A 21840-nucleotide genomic window follows, 5' to 3' on the forward strand; every position below is an offset into this window, starting at 1 on the left:
CATAATTCATGATATCATTGAAATTTGTGGACCATGGCAAAGCTCATTCACTCCAATTATGTCTTGAGTCTTTCCAAGCATGTCGGTGACTGAACCTTTTGTCTTCTTTGCATTTTCTACCCTATAAATTCAAAATATGCAAATACTTTTTCAGTAACTTTTCTTACTGTTTTTAATCTAAAGTCAGATGACATTATGATTATAACCCATCATATACACTATGAAGTTGTTGTTTTTTATTTTATGTTCCTATCATTTAGCTCGCTGCCTTTATTTATTTGCCTTAACACAGGGGTGTCAAAGTCAAATGGACGGAGGGCCAAATAAAAAATTTAGCTACAAGCCGAGGGCCGGACTGATCGAATGTTCATTGAGATTTTTTTAAATGACGCATTTGGTCTAGTGCAGCGGACCGGCCCAAGCCTTCGTAAAAATTTCCTGCGGACGGGGGGGGGGGATCGAACGGGGGGGGGGGGTTGCGCGCGTTGTGAGGATCGCGTTTTTTTCAGACGGGGTGCCGGCTTGCTGCGGGCCGGTTCTAATAATAAATCAAGATCATCCCAGGGGCCGTAGAAAATCTTCTCGCGGGCCGGATGTGGCCCGCGGGCCTTGACTCTGACATATGTGCCTTAACACATACTGCCGATGTTTGCCCAATTTGGGCAACAGTCTGAGAGGAAACATATTGGATTTATTCATCTTTCAAATTCACATCATTTCAAAAGCAGTATCATGATGAATTCCTGAAAACTGCCACCAGGAAGCTGCCAGGGATGCATAATGTCCTATAACAAGTTATATCAACGATAAAGTACAGACAGGAAATTGAATTTACTGACAGATAAGGGGGAATACACTCATTAGTCTCTGTCATCTCCAGAGATCGGTTTGGGTGTTAACCAGTTTGAAATTATAAGAGGGCAACAAGGGTCCTTTTGTCTTGCCACCCACAGAAGTGTGTGTTTAATATGTTTCCAAACATGGATGTGCTTCCAGTAATCAAAAAAACTTTGACTGAAAGTTGCCTGATTAAGTTGCCGGCTTTGCACCGAGAGCAAGATAGACACTTTTTTTTTTTTTACTTCTATATCAAATTGTCTATATTCAGGTCTTCTTCCAGTCTATGGAATGCTATGGCAGTGAGAATCCCTTAGGAATGTTTTAATCTTCTCTTGCTCCGCTTGAATATGCCAGATTAAATTGCTCCATGCTCACTAAACAGAGGTTTATATATAGAAATTGCAAGTTTAGTGACTTGAACCTCATAAGACATTAGGTATAGACTCTGGTGCAGTCTGAAAAATACAAGATTGGATTTAAACACTTTCCACATCTGGGTAAAAAGTCATCCATCCATACATCCTTCCTATTTAAAGTCAGATCACTGCATAAACATTGACTATAAAGTCATACTAAACATTTCTTTTCATATGTTTATATGGGCTAAAAACTGATGAAGAGTCTGTTGACACTACCAAAGTATTTCATGTTAACATGAAACATTTGTTGGTAGATTTTTCTATTCTAGCCAAGGAAGTCAACACGATTTCTTTGTTTTTGAGTGATTTACGATTAACCGATACTTTCATGTGAAACCGATTTTATCCAGAAAGGTCTGAAAATCAGCCACTGTCCCCTTTGCTCAGACCCACCAGGTCACGTCTGCAGGCGCAAAGTTAGCAGTGGTCACCCCACTATTGCAATATTAGCAACTTTATTGCTATATTTAGCAACTTCTCTGAACACGTCTATGATTTCTTTTTTTATATAGAGAGAAAAGTAACATATCTAGCAACTTTTTTTCTGTTCTATTGGTGTGTTATTGTTAATGGTAAGAAAAAAATTGGTATAGACAGGATCTGTGATTCTGATCAGCCAGAAAAGTGAAATTGGTGCAACCCCTGATTTTCCTACTTTATTGAGTGATCATAGGGATGACATTTAAGAAAAACAGATGTTTTAGGGATTTTCTTTAACTTTTTCCTTACTGATTTTCTTTTCAGTGTTGTTGCTTTGACATAAAACAGTTTCCACTTTTTTAATCTGAAGATTGGAGGCAGAAGATATCAGTCGACAACTAACAGGCTTTCAGAATAAATCAGTTTATATGACACTTCAGACATTCGTCTGATCTCCACTCACTACTTTTCTTTTCTGACGTGTGAATGTCATAGCGCTGTTGAATGGTAGTTTCATTAGCATTTATACTTAAGGAAATGGAGAAAAATGTCCTCTGCTCCAACTCATTTGCATTCACAGGACGTCCATTAGAACCACTGAGGTTCGTTTGGTTGGTGGGTATTTAGCCACTTGTGGCACCAGGCCAATGAACGCAGCGTTTTGTCAAAGCTGGACCATCTGTGCACTGAAGCACACATTTAGCTGATGACATGAGAAAGACGACGGAGTCCAGATAAAATTAAAAAGATTAGCTTTATCGAAAGTAAATGGAGTTTTAACCATTTCAAAGGTCATGCAAAGTCAAATATTACTATGGGAGTTTTTTTTTAAATTTCTTTATTTTTTTTAGAGAACCTGTTACGAATCTATGCTTCCCGTTCTGCCGAATCAGCTTTCTTTAACCCAGCACCGCTCTATCATTCTCTGTCCTTTTCTCTAAGTTACGTTCTCTTCACAGCCAAGACACTTTTCCTCCCGGTTGTCCCCTCCTCCGTCACTTACTCCTCATTTCAAACCATCGGTACCCTACCTCCCCTCCTGCCTCCGTATCCTTTCAGCCCAGATGAACAGAGGACAGAGCCACAGCCAGAGAGCATCCGTCATCCATCCGGTCTGATCCTCCCTCTCGACCCCCCTTACCCAGTCCTCCCTCCCTGCCGCAGCTACGATCGCTACACTTCTCCGTGCTCTGGGATGTGGAGCACATACAGAGCGCTCTCTGCAGCCTCAGTCGTCCAGGTATAGAGAGGCAGGGAGGGCTGCCTTTTCCTGGACAGAGCAGAGAGGTGAAGATAACTCCTGCTGTCCCTGCCATCACTTTGGAAGAGTGATGATTGAGAAAACGGGACTGTCCTTCCGCCGGACCGAGCGACTCGTTGGTCCGTTCTCGCTTCCATTTCAGTTTGTTTTCATGAATGCAAAGAAATTCCCGTATTCAGCAGACTTCTGTTGACTCCAGATGTGGACCTCGGCTGGCACTGGATTGTTGTCGGTCGTAAAATGTTGAAGGGATTCAGATGTGGATTAGAATGCTGATGAGGAGCACCTAAGATTTGGGACGCAGAGCTCCGTAACAGGAGCATGTGGACATGTTTGGCTTCTCCAAAAAGCCAAAACAGTCCGGGTGAGTGCATGCATGGATTTCTAAAACGTTTTTAGAAGCTGAAAGTGCTTTTTTATAGTATTTTACACTAATTACAATCAGGAAAATGAATATCTTGAATGTATTCCTTAATAATCCCCCTCCCCCCTCCAATTTTATTAATGATCCGGGTTTATTTTTCACAAGAGAAGAGAAGAAAAGTCACCTTTGATCATTTACATGATTTATTCAAGGCAACCTCAGTTTAAAATTGTATATTTCTTAAGAACTGTACTATATCTAAAAAGTTCACCATAAGATGAAGACATTTGAAGTGTAGAAAACAGCTTTGACATCAGATAAAAGCAGCAGATCAGTAGCTGTTAATGATGACACTGTTACTGAAAATACGTTTTCACCTCTACTTACGGTGGTGCGGAAAATATTCACTCCCAAAAGATTTCTTCTATTTTGCTTGATTTTACTGGTTGCTGTAGCTCTTTTCAGACTGATAAAGTTCATTGATTTCGTTTCTCTTCTGCTTTTGAATTTTCTTTAATCATTGAGAGTTACTTTTGAGATCTGTTAACTTACCTGAACCTGTCACCGAGGACTTTCTCTAGTTGATGGATCCTGTCTCTTGACGATGTCTGCCGTCATGTGGAACGTCCTCAAGGATACTATCTAGTCATCAGTTTGACATTAACCTCAAGTACACTTGGGTTATGCAGCAGAACGGTGTCCAAAAGCACACCAGCCTGTCCACTTCAGAATGGCTCCACCAAAAATGGAGATTTTGGAGTGGCGTATTCAAACTACAGACTTAAATCTGTTTTGACATGTTGTTGTACGAGCTTATACAGAGGGTTTATCCTTTGGTGGGAACTTATCCCTTAACCTTGAGTTGCTCATTATTTTAAAAGCAAGGCTCTGTGAAAAATATTTTTAGAATTTCGTGGTAAGAGGTTTTATGTTCTTAAATATCACAGAATTTTTGTGTGGTTTAGATCATTTTTATTCCCTTTGTTTTTGATGCTATGCAGCTGGAAGGATTTCTGTGCTTACTTTTTAATTTTCGTACAATTGTTACAATGCGTAACCATAACAACGTTTTGTTTTTACAACTGGGAATAGTTGCTTAACATCTCAGAAGCTCAAATATTATTTGAACTCCAGGCTCAAATCCCTGCAGGGTTGGTAATAGAATAAAAGTCAGCTGTTAATGTGTCATGACAGTCATGGGACTGTCATACATCAACAGTCTTAAGTCAGAGGCCTAAGACTGACTTAGGCCTCTAAGTCAGTCTTAGAGTCTTAGGCCTCTAAGTCAGTCTCAGAGGCCTAAGACTGACTTAGGCCTCTGACTAAGTCAGTCTTAGGCCTAAGTCAGTAGTTGGATTATCACAGCATCCAACTACTGTGATAATGCTCTGAAGAGCATCAGCATCCAAAGTGACTCTGAACATATGTGGATGATATGAGTTAAGTTATTTAGATCCCCTTTTAAATATTTTATGTATGGTTACATTGAAAGATTCTATCAAAGGTTCTATCTGTTACAGAAATTTTTAATTTTTTTTTATTTTAAAAGCTCATTGTGATCACAGTATAAAGTGATTCTCACCCACTTTTTCCTGTGGAAACGGTCAGAGTGATAAGTTCCCCTCCCAAACGGCACATAAATTGGAAAACCATATCATGTTGATATAGATGACAGCATCACACTGAGGACAGTAGAAGATGTAGTCGCGTTTTTCCTTCTTATGATATCTCATTTGCATTAATAGCTGCAATTTCTATGCAGAAGTCTTTCCCCAACCCTTGTTTTTCTCAAGTGAAAGCAATTTCTTTTTTTCGTTATGTATGTTAGCCATGCAGAAGATTCCAAAGCCCACTTTTACATATCACTCTTTATCTATAATTTTGCAGTCCCAGGCAGCTGGTGTGCATCTCTAGCATGTCATGATGACGGTTTGTAACTTGGTGTACAAGCACAAACTGATTTGTAGGCATCAAAAAGAACTTTATGATCACAATTCTACAGTGGAAATGAATCATTCACCATAAAATGGGAAATTAAACAGTTCCAGCAACTGTTTCATCTTCTGCCGATACCAATAGTGGAAAATGTTGATATTTGTTGATTCACGGATGGCTTAGTTTCAAGAAAATCAATCCAGTCCGTCTCGTTCAAGATGCCAGTCTATGAGTCCTAAAGACACAGTAACTGTATGAGCTTTTGCTGTGTGGGGCATTTCTTGGCTTCATTGTGTTGTCTTTTGGCAGGGAAACTAGCCAGCACTGCTTGTTTGTGTTCAGTGTATTGGGTTTCATCAATGTGTGCCAAATGCATGTTGCTACTTCTGAGGGCAGAGCTCCACTGTACCAAGAGCCATATGACAATGCTTGGGATTATAATGCACTATTAAGCTAATATATTTGGAGTTAAATTACATTTTCAACATGGGTAAAGTCAAATAAAATCAATTAAAAATGTCTATTTTGTAGCTCAAGTGTTAAAACTGTTCTTTCTGAAGTGGAATTGGATGATGTCCATTAAATACTCACAATTTCTCATCAAATGACGTACTCAAGCGATTCTTACCAGAATCTCTACTTTGTTTACACTCACTGGCTAGTTTCAGTTATTATGGTAGAAGTCACCATAAAAATGGATCTACTGTGATAATATGATTTGTTCATGGTCAGAAACAATAATCATGTAGATTATGGGATTCAAATTATTCTGATTAGGTCATCAAAGTCTGCCAAGAATATCCTATATCTTTATACCACCACCAACCTGATCCATCATTGACCAGCCTGATTTTCTGTGATCCGTCTGCTTAAAGGTTGAACATGTTTTCATTCAGAGATGGTATTTTGAGCTCCTTGGTCTTAGAAAGTACTTATGAGTTACTGTTGCCTTTCTATTACCTCGAACCAGTGTGCCTATTCTCGGCTGACATCAACAAGACATTTTTGCACACAAAACTCCCTCTTAGTGGGAATTTTCTCTATTTTGGGACCATTCTCTGTAAACCTGCAAGATAGTTGCGAAAATTCCAGCAGATCAGCAGTTTCTTTAACAACCACTCCATGTTTATTCACTTAAATCCCCCAACTTTCTAGATCGATGCTTGATTTGAGCTCTGTATGCTGCTTTCTGCTGAGTTTTTTCTCAATGTGTAGAAAAAAATAATAATTTCCAGTGATTTTATTTAATCGGTTTTAATATCTTTTTTTTATATATCTTTATGACCATTACTATTTTTCAAAAATATATATTTTTTTGTTCTGTGAGAAAACCTTGACGTCTCTGGCATTGTCTGAGCTTTGTCTGAATGTCGGTTGGACGTTTTTATAAGAACGTTGACAGACGATGTCCAACAAGGTTTATTGGTGTTTGATTTTGACGCCTCACAATCATGACAATGTTCAATGTTAGCTGGGTGGGTGCTTAGCACATTTATGATATCATGTTAGCATTTGGATCAAATTACACCAACTTATACTGAATATAACTTCTTGTATCCCCATTGTTATAGTTTTATCCCTATTTGATCTCTATTCATCTCTCATATCTTTGTATTTTACACTACAGTCACCAAATTCTGGTATAAATGAGCCAATTTTCTTCATTACATATAAGTTCAGACTTGAGGTGAAGAAGACTCCAACTAGCAATTTTTATTCCTTTAAATTAACAGCAGAAGTCTTTAAATATTCATGACGTCGTCCTAATTATTGATTATATAATTTAAGAGAGCTTGTTTCTGTGTTCTGGGAAAACTCCAGTAGCTCCACCTGCATCGATATGGAGGAGATGCCGTGCATCTTTCAGCCTTTTCGCCTGGAATATCAAGCTTCTGTCTCAACGCATACAATGGCTGCTGATTTCACCAGGCCATGTGAGTCATGGTGGGATCTAGAACAGAGTTCATTAAACTGTGGCTCCATTAGTTGCTTTAATAGGGCTCACAAGACATCATGAGATTTTACTTGTGTATTATCCCAGACAGGCACTCTGATCAAATTAACTTGGGACTTTAATGAGCAACATCGCAGTGATGTGTACCACCTGTCAATCCCATCATCCTTTGTTCTGTTATTATTCAGTGTTATTTTGAGGAATGTCTATCCATCATTGTTTAGGATTTTCAGCTGAACCCATCATGTCCGACACTGATAAACAGGCTCTTTGGCTTCAAGGCTGAGTTTTGTTTTCAGTTATTATATATTATTTCAACATCGGGTACTCTCACATTGAGACTTTTTTGGTCACTTTTCAAAAAAAAGTAAAGCAAAACAGATGTTTTGATCTTCATAAGTAAGAAAATAGCAGCTGCTTCCCTAAAGATTTATTATCAACTCTCACAGATGGGACAAAACTGGCACCTTGGGATCACAGAATCTAAAAAACACCCAATAGACACCATCTACAGGCAAATTGGTTGTTTGGAAACTTTTACTCTCTTTTACCTTCACAAATTTAAGCATCTAAACAGGACTGATACTTTAACTTTGGGGATCAAAAACATAACAAAGGGTGAATAATTGTAAAAGTCTCATATCCACTGTGATGTATGGTGGTGTTTCTGTGATGCTGTGGGCCTAATGTTCTTCCTTAAGTCTCAGGGAAACCTTTTTAAAGTGCATTGTTTCAATAATTCACTTAAATAGCAAAATATGTTAGAACTATGTAACTTATAATCGTGAGATGCATGTAAATTTGGCCCATGTGACTTTGTGGAAAAAAAAAAACTATTAGTTTTCTCAGCATCATGTTTTGCCTACAAAAGCAAAATTGTAACAGTTAATACACTTAAACAATCATTTTCACACTTTGTGTTTTTTACTGCTTTCCAATAGCATTTTTTTATTCAGCGCCCTGCAAGTATATCCATAGTGTTGAATTTGTATTAATTTTAACGACAAACATCACAAAGGTAATTTTTTATGAGGCTGAGACGTGTTTCAGCCAACCCCTCCTCCTCATTTGTCTTTTTCTCACTGTCTGCTGTTGACCCTTAAAGTTGCACGATTTTCTTGATTTGAGTCTGGATAATCCTCCTAAGGGATTTGGTCGGTGATCAGTGCAGGGTAGGTCGCCGACATGAACACTCAGCTGGCTGTTTCATCTTACACATAAAATCACACGTCTCTCTCACTCTCTGCGTCTGTTACCTATGCTTCATATGGCAGCGCATCCATCCATTTAACCCTGCACTGTCCCTGCTTATAATTTATACTGGTTACAGGCTGCTTTCATAGAGTCGCAAGTTTAATTCAGCCTGCCGTAGGAGACATTTGTTATCCCACAGAGCTTATTTAATAAAAGATATCAGCTCCGCTTTCATCAGTCTTGCATTTTCAGCTGTATCTTCTCAAGAGATTCATTTTCCAGCAAACACTAATATTCTGCTAGCTTATGATTGTCACTTTTTTTTCCCCACCCCTGAATTTCAAGTCATCTCTCAGTGCTGCAGAAAGTCAAGCTAAGGGCTCCAGCTCCCCTTTTGACGTGTAACCAGTTTTAATCACGTATGCAAATGATGCACTAACCCGTTGTGTTTGTTGCACTCTTAAGATTTGAACTTCCTTCCCTCGTCTTTGCTTCGCAGCGAAGACAAACAGCGTTCAGAGGAAGCATCATCATCTCCCTCGAACCAAAAGCTGACTGAAGTTGTTTGCCGATTCAAAAATGAGACATTCCTATTGAATTCTCGCCAACGGGAGAGGATAAAGTGAAATGTAACATGAATTAACACAGCCTGTCTTTCCTGTGCACATGTCCCACTGAAGCCTTAGTTTGAAAGAGACGCTGACACATAGGCACATCTGGTTTCGCTGTATCAGTAGATAAATGCTTCTTTGTAACCATGACATGACTTTAGGAGTTTTTGTTTGCTGACTCAGTCCCCTCTTTCCTCTAACGTACATCATAATAACATATAGATCCGATATCTGGCTTGAAATTGAACCCATAACAGCACTTTTTAGAAGAGCCAATCAAAATATTACTGTTTTTAGGCTTAATCACTTGAATCATTGTACCTGTAATTTGTGAGCACAACTTTAATATCTCTATATTTATCAGTTAAGTCAAGGAACATAGATAAATTCAAAATACGTTTACTAGGTGTGCTTTTATGGGAAAGAAATATAGCAGCAGTTCAGTCATGTAATTCAGGAAACAGACGGCAACACACAGGAACACTAAAAGTACATGGTAGTATATGTATGGTAGCAATATCACCTTAAATGGCTTCATCCACAAAGTAGGGAAACAAATAGAAAGCACCCACCCAAGAGTCCTGGAATAATGAAACCACGGGAATCTCTGAGAGAAGACAAAATAAATGGGAGCAATAATTGCAAATTGCAATGCATAAATGGAGAGTGAGAAAAAGTGGACAGCATCTTCTTCAGCAGTCTATCTGAATTACAGAATAACTGTAGCAATAGCAAGTCTTTCTACAAGCTGTATAGAAAAAGGAAAGCTTTAATACTTTAATATAAACACTCACATTGTTGGACTAAGTAACAGCATTGGTCATCGTACACTTAAATTGTTAGTACAGTTTTGAGACCTTTATAAAAGCTCCTATTTAGTAAATGCACGTTTTAAATTTTGGCAGTTTTCTGACTGCATTCAAGGTTTATTTTATGAAATGTTAGAATGAGTCTAGAAAATGAGCAAAAATTTAAGATTTTTTTATTGCCTTTGTTTTTTTATGTTTTACATTTGAACTTTATGTCAGTCTAACAGAATCCAACTGTTGTTGTAGATTCACATAGAAGCTATAAGATAGACAGTGAATTGGCTGTATTAGTGTCATACAGCTTTCACCCACTGACCTATCTTTTGGGAAGACTACCACCAGTTCTTGAATCATTTTATTAGTCAAAAAATTAGTCAAAAAAATCAATAGAAGCAAATCATTCTGACCAACTGGGTCTGAGCAGTGCATGCCCCAGGGATCCAGACACATCCTAAGCCAAAGGAAAAACAAATAAAATGTACACATTGGACTGTATGGGCATGTGTGCGTGCACATACAGTCCAAAGTAATTAAATATTTATTTAACAAAATCTATGCAGCATTCTGTATGTTGGGTTTAAACTTTCATAAACCTGGACTATCTCACTGGAGCAGCCTATAACTGTGTTTAAAGCAGGTAACTTTTCCCACTTGGAAAAAGGAAGACGGTTCTCTTTGAGTCTGGTTCTAGATTCTACATCAACTGGATCTGTTAAAAAATACAGATGTTTTCATTCCAATGTCAAGACAGAGAGGGATGTTTGGGTTTTCCTCCTACAATTATCACCAATCGCAGATAAGCTGAAGAAGATTGATGGAAACATGCAAAAGATGAATGTACAACAGATTGAATGCTATTATTGTCAAGGCAGCTAATTATATCACAAGAATTTGATAAGTCTTCTTATCACAAAAGGAGACTTTATAAAATTACTTTTAAGAAATGCCTCTAAAATACCATCCCTTAAAGGAGATGATTGGTTTTCTGTCTTTCCTGCAGAGAAATGTGAATGATTTGGGTTGTTACACTTCTAAATTCATTTATTTGAGGGAGTGTGTTCAGTTTCTTATTGCTTAACTTCTTATTTTTCAGTATTTTAGATTCTAATTCCCATTTTTTCACTAAGCGTACTCTGCGCCTTAAGAGATTTTCTCTCCGACATTATGATTCAGGAAGCACAATGTGAGCTTAAGTGTTTCTCATTCATCCTAATGATCAGCCATTCTCCTGTGTGATCTTATTCATGGAGCGTCTAGTGACGCTTGTCCTGCTGTGGTATTTTTAGCCAGCAGAATGACGCCTGAGTTTTGACTGCAGATGCTCTTGTCGTTTGTAATTCTTTCAGTCTTTCTTTTTTTTTTATGGCACAACTGAATGCATCCCCGTGTTCAAATTGAGTGCTGTTTCACAACTCCCTCCAGCTGACTTGGATAAGTACAGGTAGTCAGGTCTTTGGTCTCGACAACTAAACCATCAACACAGAAAAATCTGTCAGTTCATGCTACTTGACATTACTGGCTGCCGTATGTGCAGCAGCCAATCAAGGAGTAGCATTTATTTTCCTTGTGGCTGAATGGCTACACACTTAAAAGCTAAAATAAATTGAAACTGATATTTAGCTAACGCTGTAGTGCCAAGACGGTTTCCACTGTACATATAAATTCATATTAAAGTATATTTGATGTGTTGGACTATTAAAATAAGCGGTTATAAGTGTTTAGATGGGGTTTAACAGAGTTTAGCGGTTTAGGTCGGGTGTGGCCCCTAACGCCTCTGAATACCAGGGATCTACTGTACTTGTTACTTTCCATTTAAAACACATGCAAACAAATGGAACATGCTAAGTTTATCCCAAATAATAACAGATTCTGGTGGGATAAACTTAACAGGGTCTATTAATGTACATAACTATTTATTTAAAGGCTTACTCTTGAGACAGTAGCTGTTTAAGACTATATCCAAATTTTCTTCCATTTTAAAAATTGAAGACTGTTACTCCTCATGTCTTTTGATAATTGTGTGACTGACTGTTGAAAGTATAACGTCTTTATTCACTTGTTCAATCTTCACTTCATCCAAACCTTACAGAAATCTGTAATGTTGAATTACTTCAATTGGGTTGACGTCTAGTTTAGGAAAGAGCAACATGTTCTTTCACCTTGTCCAATTCTCGACTTGCTTTGTCACTGTCTGATAAATAAAGCAAATGATGGAATAGTTTAAAAAAAACAGAATAAAGGTATACTCTTGAAGTTTTATAGTTGCAGATGAGACACAAGTATGGCTGCCTAGAGTGGGAGCTGTGTTGTTATATATGACAGCAGAGGTCAAAGGTTTAGCCAGTTCAGACATTTGAGATTGATGTAGCTTACTGTGTACATACTGAAACATCCCCACACTGTTCACAGTCTGTACATTGTTTCTCTACTTTATCACCCATATTCCTTGTCTTAAAATTAGTTGCATAACAAGTAGGACGTTGCTCTGAAATCAGCAGCATGAAAGTTTCAATGAACTCCTACAAAAAATCGTTGGTTTTTTTTATAGAGTTTTTAATTTATTCCATTATCCTCATTGGCATGTTTCCATAACCAAAACCAATAAAGTTTTTTTTTTAGGAAGCCGGGTTTCATCCCTGGAGGATATAAAACTCCCAATCCCACTAATCACCACAAGCACAGCTCAGGTTTTATTACAGTCTCAGAGAACAGCATATTTGCAGCGGGAAGACTTAATTACACACAGTGAAGCATAAAAAATGCAATATTTACCCACAATCATTAAATATGATAGGCTTGTGTACTTATAGCAGCTTTATGGCTGACAGAAATACAAATTAATACATCAGGTGGGTTATAGTGATGATGGTGTCATATAAGGCCAAATCCAAAACAACAAAAAAAATTGATTTCACTTTAGAATATTAAATCCATAAAATCCATCAGTAATAGTTTTTAATAGCTGAAGATTGTTAGTTGGTATAAAATTGTTGCTGCTTTTGAGGTTGATAGTATGATGGTACTTCTGCAAAAAGACACACACCATCAACTGATGAAAACTCTGACACTCATATTGGATGGATGAATGACCATGAACAGCAGATTGTATTTAGGTATAGACTTTGACTGGACCATTCTAAGCCTGGACATGAAAAGGCTTTGGTGAATTCTTAGGCAAACCTCCATTGCGATCTTGAGTGTTTTTCGCCCCCTAACAGGTTTTCTTTCAAGATTCTCATTGACTTTAATCAGCTTCCCTCTCACTGTGTGTCCCTTTTATTGGCTTGTGACAAACTGTTAATCAGGCTTGTTGGGATCTTTGTCCAGTAATGGCTTTTAATTGAAGACACACCAGACCATGACACTTTTAGCTCTATGCTTGAGAGTTGACAGGAGGTTGTTTACCTTAAACAACCAAGATACTTATGTTTCTTGGTTTATGCAAGTGTATCTACTGAGCTAATAAGTATCTGATATCTTCTTTCTGGTGTTCAAAAAAGTTAGTTTCACTCTCATCCATTGTCTTTTTGGCTGTGCAGACATGTATAGCAGCAAAAGTCTGCGCTATGACCAAATCTAATATTTTTTGATTTTTAGAGACTCTCTTAGCATCTTGCAGTCTGCATTCACAGTCAACTTCAACTTCAATGGCCAGGCTTTTGGCCTTTTGGCAGTAAAGCTGCAATGATTGGTCAAAACAATGAACGATTTGTTTTACAAACCAGGTCAGTTTTGATTTTAATAACTGTAACGCACCCCATTAAATTGTAGTCTTTTTACGTCTATATTGTTTGTAAGCGCTTTCGTCTGTTAGCAAGATACATGCAAGTCCAATGACAGCACTGCTGCAATGCATGATCATCAACATAAGTACCACAGAGCTGTGTGCCAACGCTCGACAGGTCAGTGTCATTGAGATTGGGATCACCAAGTGGTGCATAACTTTACATGCATCATTTCTTCCCATTGACAAGCCTAAAGCCTAAACTTTTCTGAATTCATAAATCTGACATTAAATATTATATATATATAGTTTTTCTTTGAAATAATTTTATACATGATTATGGTTTATAAATAGAGAGATGTTCAAGGAGGAGTAAATAAACACCCCTCTCTCTTTGCTCCAATCCTTAATGATCTATTCTTTGGTTTTTATGTTCTTTAGTTATTTTGCTTCCTTAAGTTTTATTTGACATTGTGAGATGTATGTTATTTTGTAATAAGTGGGGGACTAGGGATCATGTGCATATTCTTAAAAAAAAGAAAGAAAATCAAAGAGTGAACATTAACTGATCATGTTAGTTTATGGGTCAGTTTTTGTAGCTTGTGCATGCACTATATTTTCTAATGTTTTAGCAACGAGACATTCAAAAACTTTTTTCCAGCAATTTTGCATCATAGCAAAACTCTTCCAACATTAGATGAAACAATCTGCATACTTTGGAAACATCCTCCCCCCGCACCACATCCAGGACACTTGCAGAGTGGATTTTAATGTTCAACGGGACACAAAAAGGAATTTCTTTGTGTGCATATTTAATTGCGTCAGGCTTGCAGACCAGAGCTTCTTGTAATTGGATACTAAGGTTGCAGAACGTTGCCCTAGAAGTGAAAGCACCCTTTTTTTTCTTTTCTTTTTTTTTAACAACACGTACCAATGTTTCATTTATGAACAGCAGAGTGGAAAAAGAGGGCAGCAAATGGACACAAGTGAGGCTTGTACATGTGGATGGGGGAAGGGTCAAGCAGAGGCTGAAGTTGTCATGCTTGGAGCAAAGATTGTGTTAAAGTTGGAGAAATAATGAGGATGAGTTAGACGGAGAAAGCCTAACAAGCCAATTAAGACAATTTGTGTGAGAGATTAATGTCAGATCATTTCATTTTTGTTCAGACAGACTTACAAATCTACTTAATTTAGATGAACCTCCAGTGTTTAAACATGTTTTCTTCACCATGACAGATGTGGAAAAGGTTAGGCAGGTGGTGTTGTTTTGTTTTCTTTAGCTACAGGAGTAGAAAATGACTTTATTTCTCCCGACACCATTTCTTAGCTGTTGTCGCTTGCGGCTGACTGAGTCAAAAAAGCAGACTCACCTCAGTTTAAAGAGAAGGCTGAAAGGCAAGTGACCCAGACATATTTTTTTTACATATTTCATGCATCCTTCTTGTATTTTCCACCAGACTACTTAAGCTACAACTTCTTCTAAAAGCGGTTGCCATCTTGAGTCGCATCCAGGACACTCGGCAGCTGAGAACGTAAATGGAGGAAAAGGGGATGTTTCCCGTTGAATTGTGCATGAACTGAAATTACCCTAGATGCTCTGTAGAGTGTAAAAGTGGTCAAGAAATCTGCAGGAGAGGGCAACCTGGGGGAGGTGGCTTTTAGTTTCATTGTTATAATGTAGGGTAAAATTTAATGGGAGAGCTCTTTGCCTTTGTGCAAATCCATTCAATTTGCATAGATATCTTGTGTGAGTAATATGTAGAAACAGATCAGATCTCTCTGGTTTTATTAGAGATTTTTACATAGACTGTCATAATGTTAGGGCTCAGTGATCTAACGTAGAAACTAATGGCATGTCAAAGTAATCTGGAAAGATGTACAGTCACAAGTCGTTCAGGCAGAAAGAGTTCAAACTCAAAATGCCAAGAACTCTCTCAGTATAAATTGATGGAGTAAAATATCTTCAAAAATGATTTCAATTAGTATTTGAGCTATACGTTATGTAAAAAGCACAAGAAACAAAGTTAGTAGACATATATCATTTTAGTACTTTGAAGTTGAGTTCAAACTTTTTGTTACATTCAGTATGATGGCCTGAAAGTCACAAGGTAGCTGAAATTAGATTTTACGCCTGAGTATCAATGCAGAACACAACGGACACCTAGGGGGAAAAAAAAGTGGCGATAACTGAGAGTCCAGCTTGAATTTGAGTTTAAACATAAAGATTTACATGGTAATTTATCCAGTGAGGAAGAGAAAGTCAGGATAATTGTTAGTCAAAGTCAGTAGCTTTTGACCAGAACCTTTCTGAGGGATTTAAAAGTTCTCTATGGTGAGGCCCGATATCAGCTAGTAAAGAATGACTGCTTGAAACCAAAACAGTGATGCAAAACTTAAAAATTAAGTCAACCGATGGACAGACACTTTGATTTCTCCTCAGCTCCTAAACAATAGTCTTAAACGGAAGCTACGTTTTTGTTCAAATGCTAGCTGACATTAGCATTATCTATTCTGCTGCTGATGGTGTAATATTATTACAGTATCTGTTAAAACACTTATAAGAGGACAATACTTGTCATCTCAAAGCTTAATTGCATAACGTGATCTGACTGCTTTTATTAAAAATAGAGATGTAACATCTCCTTTTACTGCTAAAATTGCACAATACGTTGAATATTATGGGTACAAAAATGCTTTCTGAAAGCCTAAAATAAACACACGCAGAATTATCTGAATATTTGTGATTTTTTTATTATTACTTTTTTGTAAGTAAAGGCAAAAGCCTTTTTTCAGTCTGCTAACTGGCAGTTCCCTGTAGATACTGGAAAACTTTTGCATGCAGTTTCACACCACAGAATACAAGGCAAAATACAAAAAAAAACCCATAAGCTGACATGTCTGAGTGCAACACCATAAATTGTCTTAAAGAAGCTCCTAAAGTTTCCCTGCAGATTTAAGCTGACACAGTTGCTTCATGTAATCCCAAAATGGCTCCCAGAGACAACGATAAGCTCCGGGCTCTGTAGGGCCCACGCCAGCTGTCGGAGGACTCCTTATTCTTCATGAGTCGGCTTGTATGTTCGGGCGGGAGAATGCGTTTGGGACCGTTCACATGACTGATGGCTTTGCATGAGGGATAAGAATTGAAACCTCTAAGGAGGAACATTAGACCTATGGATAATGACTTTTAAGCTGTAGAGTTTACTATTGTAGAAGTGCATTAGTTAAATTTCAACAAGAATCTAAATCAAAGCAGCAGTACATTTGAATTGAGGGGTTTATTGGGAATGTGTTGTGTGTGTATGGGAGCACATTCTTGCTGACTGGAGCGGTGGTTGAGTAGTATGCCCCATGCCAGCTGGCTCGGCTGCATTGTGTCCAGTTGTGACATATGATGCCGCAAAAAGCAACCTGACAACCCCAGCAACCATTAACTTTGGTACCAAATGAGGCTGGACATCTATTGCTCAGCATTTTTTTGTCCCCCCACTTCTTTGAAGCGTGGAAATACATATACATGTGTAAGGGTGGCTCATTGACTGAAACCTCTTACACAATGGAGGTGGTTATGCAAGAGGATGTGTATCGTATAGAAAATGAGTGCAAGCTATTGGTCAGCTTTTTAAACAAGGTAATGAAAGATTTGACCTTATCAATAGCCGTAATGACACTCTTTTGTAAGATTAGTAATGGAAATTTAATGGAGGGAAAAGTATTGTTAGAAAGAATCAGCAGGGTTCAGTTTTTGCTAAAAACTGAGAATAAGAGGTATTATACTCCTATGTGTACCAAATGATATCAAATTGATTACATAAAATGCATATAATTATGCCAACTTCTGCATTTATCCCACCCTCTTCACTGCCAGGTTTACCTTTAGCCACTTTCTTCCTCGCAGCAAAATGTTTGTCAGTACAGACTGAACAATATTGAATGAGTCTCATTACCAATAATGTTTCTCAAAAGATTGATCCTTGTGTCAAAGAAAGGAGGAGTCGTTCATGACGATTCTGTTGTGACGTTCACAGACTACAACACAGTGAACGCCTGAGGAAACTGGATCCCCTGAGGCAAAGCTTTTGAGAAACATGAATTAACTGCCTGGATGGAAGAAGTCAAAACCCTGTCCTTTTCTGCCAAAGCAAGTCTTAAAACGTGGTACCAATTTTTATTTATTTTTTTGTTTGTTTGTTTGTTTTGTTTAGTTTTTACCTTTTGGGCTCATATTGGATTTCCATCTGTTTGAAGGGAAATGGTTCAAGGGAAAATTACTTGTGTCAAAGACCTACTGTACTCCAAATACAGTAGATCTGTGACACTTCAGCTTCAGATTAACACTCCACGGTGGACTGTTGAGACATTTTTCATACATACACACACACACATATATATATATATATATAACTGTTGGTAGGTTAAAGAAATTGTCATTTATCATTTATCTTTGGAGCTCGGTTGGTAAGTTTTATATAATTTTTAACAGTTCCTTGTTTAACTTTCATCCTACTTGTGTTTGGCATCTGTCTGCCTGCCTGTCTTTTGAACACATTCTGCCATTTATTTTCTAAAAAGCATTGAAGAAAGCACCTACTTCATTTTTTTTATTATCTATAAAACTTTTTGTTTCTCCTTATCTGAGGAATGCAATGATATTCAATCTTCCTGTTCCAGTTTTGCTGTGCAAATAGTCATTGCAAGACGTTCGGGAACTGTAACAACAAATGCATGTGTATGACGATACTAAAAATCATGGCTGTCACCTGTGGTATTGGTATTGATTTAGCAACATTCATTTAATCAGAAAATGCTGCAGTTTGATGAGAGTTTTTGAAGGAATGCAGGTAATATCTGTCAAATTTGCATAATGTATCTTTAAGCATTAGTTGAAACCACATTTTTACATCAACTGTAAAACAAAGACCCGCGTCAAAAGAAATGCTTTTGTCATTTCTGTCTGACTTTGACTAAACCTTTCTCCCCTTTTTGAGATTTGTAGAAATTCTTATTTTGCAGGATATTTTACCTTTTGTTTATTTCTTCAAATTCAGAAGTTTACAAACTTTTTGTTAGTATTGGGTAGAAATACCCTTTGGACTGCACAAGTTGTATTTTCCACAAGCTTTCTGCAGCAGCTTGATGGAGTGCGAGTTCTTCAAACTCATCAATGTCTGAACTGTCACACATTGCTTAGAGTCATTGTTATCTTGTAAACTTTGAAGACGGCTTTAAAAAATATCGCTTTTATTATTCTAGCATTTAGCAAATACATGTTGTCCTAAAACCCCGATAGTTTGATATTATGTCACTCATTATAACTGTATATGCATGTGTTTTCAATTTATTATGTTTCATATGAGTTATCAAGCACAAACAGTGAACATGTTTGTGTTTTTTTAAATAAGGAGGTTCAAACAGGTGCAAGCAAACAATATTTAATGCTGACGACATATTTTGTGATCAATCTTTAAGTGTTTTATTTATATGTTCAGAACATAGACACACATACACCCTCACACACAGCTGGATAGACTCACGCTAAAATACTCACACACACACACACGCAGTGTGGATTTGTTTTCTCTGTGATGAGAGGGATTATGGGATAAAGGAGGCAAGGCCGCAGCAGTTTAGTTCAGTTTGGACCAAAGCTGCTCTGAGCAGCAGCACAATGACAAATACAGATGAATGTCTGGCCGCACACAAGGGATCTGCATCACCGTTAACGCCACGGCCACTGGATATATCGAAGACGAGAGCCTCTGATTGGGATTCGGCAGTGGTGGTGGTGGATCTGTTGTTGTGTTTTTTTTCATCCAGATCGCTTAAGATGAGCAGAAACGCAAGCTTCCAAGAGAATTGGATCGGATCGGATTGAAACAGAATGAAAAAGAAACCCAAAAGTGGTGCTTTTAGGAATGCCCTGATTCCTGGCTTTTTTATTGCCTTCTACTGATGGATGCATTGGAAAATCACTGGTCTCAGACACTATTGGTAGCAGAATTTTTACATTTTTGTCCCAATTTTATCAGGCTTAGCATGCAAGAAGACCTGTATTTTGTTTTTCCTCTGGATTTTATTTTCCAACCACTGTAAGCAATGGCATGACAGAAAGATGCATCCAACCCATCGACAGCACAGTGTGGGAATCAATCATCTGGATTCTTATGGTGACGATGTTCTTATATAGTAGGCATTTTTGTTTATTCTAAGAGTTTCTCCACATTCATGTTTGTTTTCCTTGACTACTGATTTCAGAATATATAGAAAACATTTATTTTTATTTCTTCAGCACTTTTGTTCCATTAAGATTATTTATATATCAGGTTTTTCTTCCGTCTCCTCTTCTTCTCCATCACCAAGGTTGTTAGTATAATCTGCAATAAGCGAATCAGCTGTCACTTAAGGACTTTCCTCTCCCTCGCTTCACTCGTATAATTGTGGTGTGCGACAGCCACGGCGGCGCTCGTATTCGCAGCCATTGATTGCCAAGCTACACAATCAATGAGCAGTTGTTTGACTGTGGTCGATTACACTAAGCAGACCTAAGCCACACAGCGAGCCTCGCAGAGAGACGAGGAGTCGCAGTAATCGGACTGAGTGCATTACAAACCGGACTGTCGCACAGTAACTTTTGGTTTCCTGAAACAAGAAGATCCCACCACAGAAACTGTTTTAATGTTTGTTTTTGTTGTAAATCAAGCCGTGTTCCAGCGCAGCCTTAAAAAGTGTGGAATTTGACGTAAGAATATTCCAGGTGTGGATAAAATGGAGAAATATTTTTGGATTCTGAAACATTATTTCTTATTTTATGACCTGAAACATAAAAAGTCCATCCATTTGTGAAAGACAAAAGGCTTTTTTACGTTAATTGAATTTTAAATGACGTCTTTTAATGTATATTGATTCAAAGCTGGGTGAATTTAACCCCTTGACCTACTTAGACTGGGATTTTAAACTGTACCTATGGTTTTTACAAGGGATTCCACAAATTTTATTTTAAAATCTATATGAATTCTGACAAAATACTTAAACATTTTCTTATTTAATGCTTTTAACAAATTAAATATAAATGTATAACTATATAATTTTAGCCCTAGCATGTGACTCAAGTGTTTATACACTAAAACTGCAATAAGAGTTTCTCACCTTTGTTTTTAATCCAACGATTTAAATCCATATTTTCAAGCCAAACACTCTTAATTATACCTTTTCCAATGATGAATTATTTGGCTGAGGATAAAATAATAACAATTGTTTGATTTTTAACAAACTGAACATTCAGTTTAAAGCCAGTTTTACAATCCCCCCCCCACATATACCAGAATAAACTTTTGACAGTGCTTTTGCTTTCCTCGGCCAGAACTGATTTCCATTCATTCATAATTTGCGGCAATTTTTGTGATAAGATAGAATCTAACAAAGTTACATTTTTGGTAAAAGTACAAACTATGGTTCATAGGTTTCCAGATGGAAAATAGTTGATTCATTTAATGAATTAATCAAAACTAGGTTGTGAAGGGAAAATTGTTAGATTCTGATCTGTATCCTATTGATCAATATAACTCTAATCAGGGTTTTTTTTTTTTCACAGCATAAATAGTTTCAAATTCCTTCGCCAATAGTTCATTGTAGATTAGTTTTGGTCTCACAAATATACATTGAACCATCTCTTCATGGTTTCTGGTCATTTTTTTTAAACTTTGTATGTTTTGTGTACAGTTATCATTTGATTTTTCTTTGCTTCTTCTTGTAGCCATAGGAATAAAACATCAGGCTGGCCCCCACCCGGCCTGGGCTCCTGGGGAGGGCTTCAGGGGCCCCCTTACAGTTGGGACAGCATGAACAACAGCAGAGATGGACGGGACTTCTTTACCAAGTATGCGCCATCCTAATCATGTATTACAACTGCTCAGTTTCGCATCACAAATTCATTAAATATCCCAGTTTTGATTGCTACTATTTCCCACCTCAAATTAAGACTCCAAAAAATGTTGATTTTTGTTCATTTTTCCAATGTTAGAAACCTTGTTTGTTTTTTTTTCTTTTTCAAAAAAACAAACTGAAGAGAATAATTTTGTGTTGAAAAGGGAGCTGTGCATTTTTCTAAATAAAAAGATGAAATGTTTTCATTATTAAAAGAAAGCTAAAGGTACAGTTTCCTAACCTTTTGGGGTTTATCGATTTCTATAAGAACAGAAAAATATAAAAGAACAAACAAAAAAATCCGGACATTTTTCATATGCATCAATTGCCTGTTGGTCGACGAAAAATGTCTATTGTTCTTGAATTGTGGCTCATGGCCATAAAAA

The 21840-nt window shown here is 37.4% G+C and overlaps 1 protein-coding gene across 1 annotated transcript in view; it reads left to right on the plus strand.

Moving 5' to 3' along the window:
* Positions 1–2741: 2741 nt before the first annotated feature.
* Positions 2742–21840, plus strand: part of LOC122827178 (FERM and PDZ domain-containing protein 4-like) — a 37436-nt gene continuing 18337 nt past the window's right edge. The window contains exons 1-2 of the mRNA XM_044109806.1: positions 2742–3304; positions 21285–21407. Of these exons, the coding sequence (XP_043965741.1) occupies positions 3270–3304; positions 21285–21407 (158 nt within the window). The 5' untranslated portion in view covers positions 2742–3269. The remainder of the gene's footprint in view (positions 3305–21284; positions 21408–21840) is intronic.

The sequence above is a fragment of the Gambusia affinis genome, linkage group LG24 (genome assembly GCF_019740435.1).
Source record: "Gambusia affinis linkage group LG24, SWU_Gaff_1.0, whole genome shotgun sequence".
Classification (NCBI taxonomy): Eukaryota; Metazoa; Chordata; class Actinopteri; order Cyprinodontiformes; family Poeciliidae; genus Gambusia; species Gambusia affinis.